This window comes from Ceratotherium simum, chromosome 25 (genome assembly GCF_057802395.1).
Source record: "Ceratotherium simum simum isolate JZ-2026a chromosome 25, ASM5780239v1, whole genome shotgun sequence".
NCBI lineage: Eukaryota > Metazoa > Chordata > Mammalia > Perissodactyla > Rhinocerotidae > Ceratotherium > Ceratotherium simum.
Window position 1 is genome coordinate 7,040,295 of NC_141924.1, and position 11,598 is coordinate 7,051,892.

The 11,598-nt window shown below is 53.1% G+C and overlaps 1 protein-coding gene across 1 annotated transcript; it reads left to right on the forward strand.

Moving 5' to 3' along the window:
* Window positions 1–1,601: 1,601 nt before the first annotated feature.
* MCAT (malonyl-CoA-acyl carrier protein transacylase) lies at window positions 1,602–11,381 on the forward strand. The gene is made up of 4 exons (XM_004437960.3): window positions 1,602–2,021; window positions 3,065–3,152; window positions 6,423–6,640; window positions 9,758–11,381. Exons 1-4 carry the CDS (start codon window positions 1,602–1,604, stop codon window positions 10,184–10,186), a joined length of 1,155 nt encoding a protein of 384 aa, XP_004438017.2. The 3' UTR covers window positions 10,187–11,381.
* The last annotated feature ends 217 nt before the right edge of the window (window positions 11,382–11,598 follow it).

An 11,598-nucleotide genomic window follows, 5' to 3' on the forward strand; every position in this document is an offset into this window, starting at 1 on the left:
ACCACATCTTTATCCATTTGTCCCTTGATGGGCACCTAGGTTGCTTCCAAGTGTTGACCATTGTGAATAATGCTGAGAACTTCTTGGACTGTCAGTATCTTTAGGATTTTCTTCTTGGACTGGTTCAGACTCCCCAGGGTCCTCCAGTCCCTTCCTGGAGGGTAGCAGTCTGGCTCCCAGTTTCTGGGAGCTCAGCTGGGGGGAGCACTGGGGGAGCTCTCTGCATTCAGCACTCAGTCTCCACCTGTTTCAGCCGAGTACCGACATTCACCGCTGTCCCTGGCACGCCCAGCGCTCTCCAGAGCTGAACCCCAGATATTTGTCCGAATGAGGGAAGGGCATCACCCAGGGGCTAGAGAAAGGGAGGGGACCTAAAGATCTAACTGTTCTTCAAAGACACCTTCAAACAGTCCTCTTTATTCCAGCCTTCTTTCACCCTTAGATCTAGCAGCAGCCAGTGCCACCATTTCCCAAGCTTTTGAGGATTCTGTTGTCTGAATAAGGGTTGGTTCTCAGCTTTCCCCAGTGTCAGGAGGAATGTGGCTATCTGGAGCTAAGTCAGGTAATACGGGTCTTCCTGCTTCCCAGCTTCCAGAGAGTCTATTGCTGGGCCCCCCTTTCCTGTACTCCCTGTCTTTGTGGATTTCTCTTGAAAAGATTCCTTTCCTGTGGATTTATGGGCTTCTGGAGGCAGCGTGTACTCTCTTCATGTCTTAACCTGAAAATCTCCTCCATATCTTTTGTGACCTCGGCATTGAATAGATTTGCCATCATTCACTGAACTCATCTCCTCCTCCTCAGCAGCTTATTTCCACTTTTCCTTGTCAAAAGCCAGGCTGCGTGGGTGTCCTGAGAGTTAGGTCTCTGTTCATTTGGTTCTTGTCTTAAGACAAACTCACTGAGGGAGGTTTGCTGATGTGATTCTGCCTGGATCGTTCTCATTATGAGGGGTGTGTGTGTGTCTCTCTCTCTCTGACCAGCCTCACACCACCGCTCCGAAGCCGCATCGCCCCCGTTTCCAACCCCCCTTCTGTCGCTAACCACCTGTCACTCAGTCTGCGAGCCTGTCTGCTCACCTGCACATTGAGGCTACAGCACCTCGCATCCCAGCGCTGCCGTGAGGACTCCAGTGAGCTCATGTCTGAGCAACAGCCCGGGCTCTGTTCAGGGGAATGAGCGTTTACTGCGCGGTCACTGCGCGGCGCCGCGCCCGGTTTGCAGGCAGCCTGGTAGGGGAACGGCATCCCGCTCAGTGCAGGGTCGCTGGAGCATCAAACACGAGCAAGAACCGGGACGCACACGCCAGGCGGAAAGAGCGAATCCTACACTGCGTGGCGTTGTTTATTCAGTGAGTATTTTAAGGGCTCATCGTGGCGGTGTCGTGTCTTATTCTTTCCGGGGGGGTAAGTAAGCGCACGGGTCCCTCTCGACCCCCGGCACGCCGCGGTGAAGGGCCTCGGAGCCGGGGCGGAACCGCTAACTGCGGAACCTTTCTTTCCGCCCCCGGGTGTCCCGGCTCGCCCGGCAGGAAATGCGTCAGGGACGGCGCCGCGCCGCCGCACTCTGGCCTCGGTCGCCACGGTAACGCGCGTGTCCTCGCCATGGACGTCCGGGTGGCGCGGGCCGCGTGGGCCCGGCGCTGGGGCGCGGGCTGCCGCCGCGGCGCCTCCCGCTTGCCGCCGCCCCCGCCGGGCGCGGTGGACGTGGCGGAGCTGCTGCGGGGGGCGAGCGCGGCGGAGGGGGGGCCCCCGGAGGCGGCGGCGCGGCGGCTGCCGGGCGGGTGCTCGGTGCTGCTCTTCCCGGGCCAGGGCAGCCAGACGGTGGGCATGGGCCGCGGGCTGCTGCGCTACCCGCGCGTGCGCGAGCTCTACGCCGCCGCGCGCCGCGTGCTGGGCTACGACCTGCTGGAGCTGAGCCTGCGCGGGCCGCAGGAGGCCCTGGACCGCACCGCGCACTGCCAGCCCGCCGTCTTCGTGGCCTCGCTGGCCGCCGTCGAGAAGCTGCACCACCTGCAGCCCGCGGTGAGGCCCGGGGCCCGGGCACACGGGCCCTGCCCGCGCTCTCGCCGCCAGGCCGGCGTGCTCCCACGGCTCCCCGCGGCAGACTCTCCCCGAGTTCCCACTCTGCCAGGCCCTGGGGATACGGGCGTGCGCAACACGAGGATCCCCTTCCTCGGGGAGCTTGCGTCTTAGGAGAAGGAGACAGATAATAAACAAATATACGATGTGAATTACAAAGCATGTTAAAGATGAAAAGGGACAGGAAAATAGAGCAGAGAAAGAGGCTGGGGAGTCCGGGGCTGGGCTGCGATTTTAAATGATCCTTAATCATCTAATTACGAAATGATTTTAGAGGGATTAAACGTCATCCTTAAATGAAAAGAGTAAACGTTAAACTAGTACTTTAAATCCTTTATGCCATTTCACCCTATAACAACCTTGTGAGGTCGGTCCTGTTATTTTGTGGATGGGGAAAGGAGACTCAGTGATGTTAAAGGGTTGGTTCTGTGGGCCTGTTGAGTCATGAATAACATTGAGTGCTTACCCTGGGCCAGGTCTGTGCTAAGCACGTTAGAGACATTATCTTCATGTAATTTTTTCAGCAGCCCGGTGAGGTAGGTCCTGCTCTTTCCCCCATTTCACAGATGGGACAGCTGAGGCTCAGATTGGTTAGGGAACTCTCTCAAGTTAGGAATCAGTCCCACTCTCTGTGACTCTGAAAGTCACACTCTTAACTTCTATGCTTAGCTTCCTCTGGCACCATGGGGCCTGAGAGGTGGCCCCAGGGCAGAGACCATAGAATCCAGAGCCCTGGGTTGGAGTCCCAGCTCCACCACGAGTCAGCCAGCGGGCTTTAACTGGCCTTGCCGGGGAGGTCCCTCATCGGTAAAGGGGCTGGATCAGTGATGCCAAGGCCTCTTCCCTGTGTGGTCTTCCAGCTGGAGCCCTGGGCCGGTGGAGCCTGGCTCACTGAGCCGCTGAACCCCTTGCCAGCTCTCAAGTGCAGAGCCCCTGACTGAGCTCCCCTGAGATCTTGGCCTCACGTTCTGCATCTGTCACTGCAGGTGATTGAGAACTGTGTTGCTGCTGCTGGATTCAGTGTGGGAGAATTTGCAGCCCTGGTGTTTGCTGGAGCCATGGAATTTTCTGAAGGTACACAGAAAGGGGTTTGGTTTTGTGCAGGGGTGTTGTCTTGCTGGGCTCACTGGGGACAAGGGACATTGCCAAAAATGGTTCTGGAGAAGGGAGCACATGAATGGGGATGACACTGGAACCCAAGGGCCAGACTTCACCTTGATTCCCTTTTAAGCCTGAAGGGTCATCTGGGATTTCCTTTCTTTTTGTAATCTCATGAAATCTGCTTGCTTGGCTGTCTCTCCCACTGTCCCGTGCGTTCTTAGTCTGTTCACACCCTTCCAGTGCCTGTCACATGGTAGAAGCTCAGCAGATAATCATTAAATGAAAAAGAGTAAATGAATTTGATCTTGAGCCATATCAGTTTCACTTCTTAAGCTTTTTGTGTATAGTTAAAACATTTTTGCTTATAGTTTAATATGGGCAAAGGACCTGAATAGACATTTCTGTAAAGAACATATACAAATGGACAATAAATACATGAAAAGTTATGCCACATCACTGACCATTAGGGAAATGCAAATCAAAACCACAGTGAGTGAGCCGGCCCCATGGCTTAGCGGTTAAGTGCGCGTGCTCCGCTGCTGGTGGCCCGGGTTCGGGTCCCGGGCGCGCACCGACGCACCGCTTCTCCAGCCATGCTGAGGCCGCGTCCCACATACAGCAACTAGAACGATGTGCAGCTATGACATACAATTATCTACTGGGGCTTTGGGAGGAAAAAACAAATAAATAAAATGTTTAAAAAAAAAAAAACCCACAGTGAAATACCACTTCATACTCACTAGGATGGCTTTAATTTAAAAAAACAGAACAAAAAACAGAAAATAATAAGTGTTGGTGAGGATGTGGATAAATAGGAACCTCACACATTGCTGGTGAGACTGTAAAATGGTGTAGCCATTGTGAAAAACAGTTTGGTGGTTCCTCAAAAATTTAAACATAAATTACCATATGACCCAATAGTTCTACCTGTAGGTATATACCTAAGAAATGAAAACATATGTCCACACAGAAAACTTGTACATAAATGTTTAAAGATTTTATTTATTTTATTTTTTCCCCCCAAAGCCCCAGTGGATAGTTGTATGTCGTAGCTGCACATCCTTCTAGTTGCTGTATGTGGGACTCGGCCTCAGGATGAACGGAGAAGCGGTGCCTTGATGCGCACCCGGGATCCGAACCCGGGCCACCAGCATCGCAGCGCGCGCACTTAACCACCAAGCCACAGGGCCGGCCCCGTACATAAATGTTTATAACAGCATTATTCATAATACCCAAAGGTGGCAACAATCCACATATCCATCATGAGATGAATGGATAAACAAATGGTGGTATATCCATACAGTGGAATATTATTCAGCCATAAAAAGAAGCAAAGTACTGATACATGCTACAATGTGGATGAACCTCAAAAACATGCTAAGGAAAGGAGCCAGACACAAAAGGTCACGTGGTGTGTAATCTCTTTTATATGAAATGTCCAGAATACACAAATCCATGGAGACAACAGATTAAAGGTTACCAGGGGTGGAGGGAGGGAGAAATGAGGAGTGATTACTTAGAGGGTACAGGGTGTTGTATGGGGTGATGGAAAGTTTGGAAACTAGACAGAGCTAGTGGTTGCACAACTTATGAGTACAACAGATACCACTGAATTATACACTTGAAACTGGTTATATTTTATGTATTTTTATATTTATATTTCACCTCAATGTTTTTTAAAACATAATAGCACTATTAAGGAAATGAAAAAAAGTTTCATATTTCCACATCCTAATAAAACTATTTTATACATAGTTTTATGTGTACATAATTTATAGAATTATAGCATATATACATTCTTTCTTCAGTTTTGTTTTTTTCTAAGCTTCAGTGCATGGTTGTGTATTCTAGTTGTTAGGTTTTTTTAGTTCTCTATGTGAGCCACCACCACAATATGACAACTGACAGACTGGTGGTATGGTTCCACGACCAGGAAACGAACCCAGACCACAGGGGTGAGCGGCAAATCTTAACCACTAGACCACCAGGGCTAGTTCTATGTTCACTTTTCTCACTTGGCATTTTGCATAGTTATTTAATGCCTGCATGGGAGGATTTCCACTTGCTTTCTCCACGTTCCTATGTGTTCTCTTACTTCCTACCACAGGCTCTTAATGTATTTGCTCCACAGTTCCACTTGTGTAAGGAGGCTAAGCGTCCAGTACAAATGTATGTGAGTGCCGAGTGAATGGAGATGTGTTAGAGAGACAGGGTGCAGGATTTGCTCCTCAGACCCTCTCTGTTGTCCCATCAAACCCTGGACTGGTCCCTTAACCTCTCCTTGGTCTGGTCATCTCCCTCCCCCCAGGGAGCAGACCCAGGACCAGGATGATGGGTGTCCAGTAGTTACAGGCCATTCTTACGTCACGATCATTGGAGCTGCCTGCCTGGGCACAGCCCTGTCCTCTCACCTTGCACCTGAGCCACACGGACACAGGAGCCCGCGCTTTAGTTGGTCTGCCTTGGCAGTGTCAGGTTCTCCAGCTCTAATTGAGGGCAGTGGTGCTTGATTTATGATAATTATGTGTTACCGAAATTCAGGTACCAGTTTGTGAATTTGTACATCATTCCAGGTATCTGATGGCTCTTAATTGTTTTTCCTCTCCAACACGATTTCTCTTAAATAATAAACTAATAATAAAACCCACTTTTTGCAACAATCCAGGCAGATTAGAAATTATCCTCATTTTACTATCTAAAACTTTGACCTGGAAGGAGGTCATGACTTGCCCAAAGCAGTGCAGCTCAAAGTCTGTTCCTTTTCACCCTACACCAGGATTTCTCAGAAGCGGCATTGTGGACATTTTGGACCAGATAATTCATTGTTTTTGGGGGGCTGTGCACTGTAGGATGTTGAGCAGCATCCCTAGCTTCTACCCACCAGATGCCAGTAGCGCAGACCCCCTTCCCCATTGTAACAATCAAAAAATGTGTCCAGACACTGCCCTGGGGGCAAAATGACCCCTGGTTGAGAACCAGAGTCCTATACTGGGCCGGCTGTAAGGCAGGAAGCTCTGTGGTTAGTTTGTATTGTGCCAAGGACAGCACCCTGCTTTTGATGACAGTGGTACCACCTTTGTCTATGTAGTCAACACAGATACGTGCAGCTGTGGCCCATGGACTGTGATAATCCCAGTGTCAGGGTCTCTAGCACGCAGTGTGGCACTCATGCTTTGTCTGTCAGGTCTGGGCTTCCCTCCATTACGTGCCCTGATTTTCCCAAATGCGCTTCTCTCTGGACAGGTCTGTATGCAGTGAAAATCCGTGCTGAGGCCATGCAGGAAGCCTCGGAAGCCATCCCCAGTGGGATGTTGTCTGTCCTCGGTCAGCCTCAGACCAAGTTCACCTTCGCCTGTTTGGAAGCCCGGGAGCACTGCAAGACTTTGGGCATAGAGAACCCCGTGTGCGAGGTGTCCAACTACCTCTTTCCTGGCTGCAGGGTGATTTCCGGACACCTGGAGGTTGGTGCTGGCGGGAGCAGCCTTCACAGACCCCCGTCCAGTAGAGAAGGTTGGAATTGTTGCGTGCCTTTGAGCCCCCAGTAGTGTACTGGGCTCTCTGCTGAGCCGAGGTCTTTGGGAAGTATTTGAGGGCTGGGGAATGTGTGATGAGCAAGCACTGCAGAGGGAGGCAGGAGGCTGGGATACGGTCCCCACTCCACCTCATACAGACGAGGACCTTGGGCGAATCGCCCAGCCCACGAGGAATGTGAAGGGGCTGGACCACATGGTCTCCTGGGCCTTCTTGTAGTGTATTCTGGGCTTCTCACAGCCGCTGACCCGGATGCTCCCTTAGAGAGAGGAGAAGCTGTTTCCTACAGGGTTGCTCTGCCCTGCTCTTTCTTTGGTGTCTGTTTGGGCACCGAGTTGATTTCCTTTCCTCTGTTCTTCCTTCCCTTCACTCTTGCCCAGACACGATTTCTCGGGCAGCTCCTATGTAACAAGCGCTAAGGACACACAGACTGATAAGCCAAAGTTCCTGCCATCCGAGGAAGGCCAGCTGTGAACAGATGACTCTGGTTTCAGGGTCAGGCTGACGACCAGGGGCCTGAGGAGGTGGCACCGGGAGGCGGTGCCTGCAGGATGAGTTTGCCAAGAGGAGGGCATCCCAAGCAGAGAAGCAGCGGCGCCTGATGGAAAGGGCAGTTCTGTACTGAGGGCCTGGCTCGGGGGGTGCCGGGGGAGTGCAGACGGGAACCCGCGTGGGGGCTGTGGGCACGGGGCCGGTGCTTACCCATCTGCTCTGGTCCCCAGAGCCAGTCCTGCGCTCTGCGGAAGGGAGTCTCAGTCACATCTTACACAGGAGGCAGCTGAGGCAGAGGGAGAGGGCCGCTTAGAGATGGCGGAGGCACAATGGGAACTCGTCTCTCTCCCTCTGGCATCTGTGTTGCCTCCCCCGGACTGCTCAGTTCATCTTCCCCTGCAAGGCCTTGCCGGTGTGCTGGGTGGCCTTGTGTGTCTCCTCTGAATCAGTGAGTGGTCCCTCTTGTGACAGTTCTGGGATGATGGGAGGATCAGGTACAGTGGCCCCAAGTGAATCATGGAGCTGGCTGCTCATTCCCATTAACAGCCTTGGAAAGTAGCCCAGAAGTGAGTCAGGCAGGGCCTCCCAGCCAGGGCAGGAATCTCCCTCACAGGCTCCCAGACAGGTGGGCATCCGGTCTGGATGACAACTCCTGGGATTCCCAGGTTAGGCCTTTTGGTGCTGTTGGAAGTGCCACCGCAAAGAGCTGAGCGGAGGACGGGTCCTCCTGAGCAGGGGAGCCCAAATCCAACAACTGATGTGAAGAAAACTGGGCCTCTGCTAGACCAATGCCTGGGCTGAAGGGCAGCCCCAGAGGAGCCTCTGGACCCCGAGGCTGGGCCCTTGACTCCTGTGGTCTTGAGTTGGGTGAGTCCAGAGACCTCAGATGGAAAGCACTTGGAGACAGCTGAAATGACACCAAAGTGCTGCTGAGTAGCCATCCACACAGCTGCCCGTGATCAGAGTGGTCCAGGCGTGGTGGGAGGGCTTGAGTCTAAGAGGCCTGTGTTCAGAGAGGCTCCTGGGGTGTATCCCTCAGTGCAATGGGCATGGACTGAGGGTGGTAATGGACGTGAAGCTCCAGGTCAGTTTGGACAGGCTAGACTCTGCTGCACTGACAGACAGCCCAGACCTCTCAGCAGTTCCCGCGGGCGTGGCTCACGTGGCGCCGTGCGCTGTGCTGGGCTCCGCTCCACTTCCCTTTCGCCCTGAGGCTCAGGCTGCTGGAGCGGCCTCTGTGTGGAGCAGACAGACCCCCGGCAGAGGTGGGTGGGACAGGATGGGCCTCAGGCTGCACTGGCGGTGCCTGGGCAGGCAGGACGGACGGATGAGCGCCATCCAACCAAAAGTACTAATCCCTCCTACCCTCTTGGGGGCACAAAGAGCTACCCTGTTATATTTTTTTCCAGTAGACATGGACGGGCTTGGTTTACAAGATGATAACAATTGCTAACCCTTTTATAGCACTCGTGTCTAAGTGGAGTTTGTTCCATGCCCCCGTGAGATAACTATTGTTCTTCCCCATTCTATAGACGAGGAAACTGAGGCACAGAGAGGTAAAGTAAAATTGCCCGAGGCCATGCAGCTGCTGTGACCATTTTAAGGCTTACCTTACATCTTCAGGGAGCAGCTGGCCTGGCCTCTCCACAGGCCGTGGATGGTGTCAGGCTGGGGGGACATGGAAAATGGTTTAGTGCACAGGAAGCCCTTCAGATCCCAATGGAGGGCCATCAGGGTGGCAGGCCCTGGGCTGTGCCCTGAGGGCACAGGTTCTCTTAAGAATATACCATTTTAAAGATATTTGCAAATTATGTTTGCAAACAGTTCCAAATTTGGGCCCATTAGCCCCAAAGGCCCCTTCTGAGCTGAGGCGCCCCTCAGGGGAAGGCTTTGGTTTCAGGGAGAGAGAGCTCTTTTCTTCTCTAGAGAAACCCCAGATGAGGGGTTCTGATGGGAAAGAACTCGCATTGTGAAATGAGGCTTGGAGTCTCCTTCTGAATTTTTATCTTGAAAATTATGGAGTAATAAGAAAACAGGCTTATTAAAAACTATGAAGGGTAGCAGAATTATAGTCAAAAAATGAACACTTATTAGTGCTTTTCGTTTATCAGACACTTTCATGCCTCCTACCTGATCACGTCCCAGTGCCCTTGCGAAGTAGATGAAATTGTGCTCATTTTATGGATAAAAAAAATTCAGAGGTTGACTGATTTGCCTGGGGCCACTGAGCTAGAGAATGATGGGTGCCGGGACAGGACATGTTTCCCCGCCTCAGCTCTCAGCCACACTGGTCACCTGCCCCGCCCCGGTGGGGCGTGCCAACGGTAGGATCCCCGGAGGACTTCTGGACACTGAATGTATGACTGACAGTAACGGGGACAGAGAGCTGGATTGAGGCTGGCACTCTGGGTCGTGTGCAGGCTGAGAGACGTGTGCGGATGTGGAGAGAGAAGCACCTTCTGTACACAGGACTGTGATGATGCCGATGGCGACGGCCTCTCAGTGTTTCTTCCTCTAAGATTGCTTGGCTTAAACCTCCTTGCTTTTTCTTCCAGGCACTGCAGTTTCTCCAGAAGAATTCCTCTAAGTATCACTTCAGACGCACCAAGATGTTGCCGGTTAGTGGAGGGTTCCATACCCGCCTCATGGAGCCAGCCTTGGAGCCCCTGGCGCAAGTTCTAAAGGCAATCGACGTCAAGAAGCCGCTGGTTGCCGTGCACTCAAATGTCGACGGGAACAGATACATGCATCCGAAACACATCCGGAAGCTGCTCATCCAGCAGGTGGTCTCCCCGGTGAAGTGGGAGCAGACGATGCACGCCATGTACGAGCGGGGGAAAGGCACTGAGTTCCCCAGGACTTTTGAAGTGGGACCCGGGAGGCAGCTGGGAACCATCCTGAAGAACTGTAACCTGCAGGCCTGGAGGTCCTACAGCCACGTGGAGGTGCTGGGGGCTGACGAGGACCTGGAGGAGGACCCGTAGGGGGAGTCTCCCGGTGACCACGGGGTGGGGCGGCTCTGAGAGGAGGCTGTGCGCGGGCCTGCCCTGCCTCCCTGTTGGGCTTCCTCCTCCGAGTGATTGGGAGGGACTGTCTGCAAAGTGCTTTGAATGCCACATAAAAAGCACTAAAAATGAGTATTTCTTCACATGACACAAGCCATTTCTCCCCCGTGAAACAGGTTTTAATTGTGGGGAGAAAGATGCAGCAGTGCCGGTTACGTGAAGAGACTGAGTTCTTGCTGTGCCTCGTGGGCGCAGCACGTCACCTCCCGGGCCCAGGTGTCTCTTCTGTAAAGTGGGCTGAAACAACCCAGCTGGCTTGTGTGTTCCGAGGACGTGGGGTGCTGGGCCTGTTGGCCATCACGCCCTTTTGTTGGGGTGCTGTGGGCGTACTGGTCTCCGCTGCTGCCCCGGTGGCCTGGGGCCACGGGAACCGCCATCTTAGGGCTTGGGACCCAAGTGGCCTTGGCAGCCACTCGGTCCCCCATCACTCAGCTGTTGGGAGACCCAGCCCCACACTTGTATACTTAGCCAACAGACAGTGTTGAGTGCGTGCTGTGTGCCAGGGACTGAGTGAGCTCTGCCCTGGTGGGGAAGAGTGTCCTTTAGCAAGATGGGAGGGCTGTGGGGCCGGCCCTGTGGCTTAGCGGTTAAGTGCACGCACTCCGCTACTGGCAGCCCGGGTTCGGATCCTGGGCGCGCACCGACGCACCACTTCTTCCGCCATGCTGAGGCCGCATCTCACATACAGCAACTAGAAGGATGTGCAACTATGACATACAGCTATCTACTGGGACTTTGGGGAAAAAAAATAAAAGGAGGAGGATTGGCAATAGACGTTAGCTCAGAGCCGGTCTTCCTCAGCAAAGAGAGGAGGATTAGCATGGATGTTAGCTCAGGGCTGATCTTCCTCGCAAAAAGATAAATAAATAAATAGATAAATAAAACCTAAAAAAAAAAAAAAAGGTGGGAGGGCTGTGAGGAGGGCGGCTGAGGGCCCTGCTTGCTCGCGCATCCCCAAGTCACCTCTTGAGACAGCAACTGCTGAGTGCCTGTGACCTGGTCTGGCCCAGGCCTGCCCCTGTGGAGCTTCCCTTCTGCCTGCCCCTCACCAGGGGCCCACGCGGGCTCTGCAAATGCAGCTCCTTGCGTTAATATTAAATATGAGAAATTCTAAGCCTCTTGGGTGGTTTTTCCGTTATTCAGTGATAGTGGGAAAACCTTATTGGGAAGGCAAGCTCTGAGTTTGTCCTTGAATGTTGCTGTGTAGACACCTATCCAGTCCTGGGTAGGGTTTCTCATTTTTAATTCTACGGTGTGGCTCAGCAGGGGCCCTCCGGCCTTGGGCAGAGCTGGGCGTTGTGTGGGACTATCCTGCGCCTGTGGGCAGCTGT

Excerpts from the sequence above, each read along its gene's own strand:
- MCAT (XM_004437960.3), top strand. The coding sequence starts at position 1,602 with ATGGACGTCCGGGTGGCGCGGGCCGCGTGGGCCCGGCGCTGGGGCGCG. Across the intron at positions 3,153-6,422 it reads AGCCATGGAATTTTCTGAAG|GTCTGTATGCAGTGAAAATC; the intron begins GTACACAGAAAG and ends CTCTCTGGACAG. Across the intron at positions 6,641-9,757 it reads TGATTTCCGGACACCTGGAG|GCACTGCAGTTTCTCCAGAA; the intron begins GTTGGTGCTGGC and ends TTTTTCTTCCAG.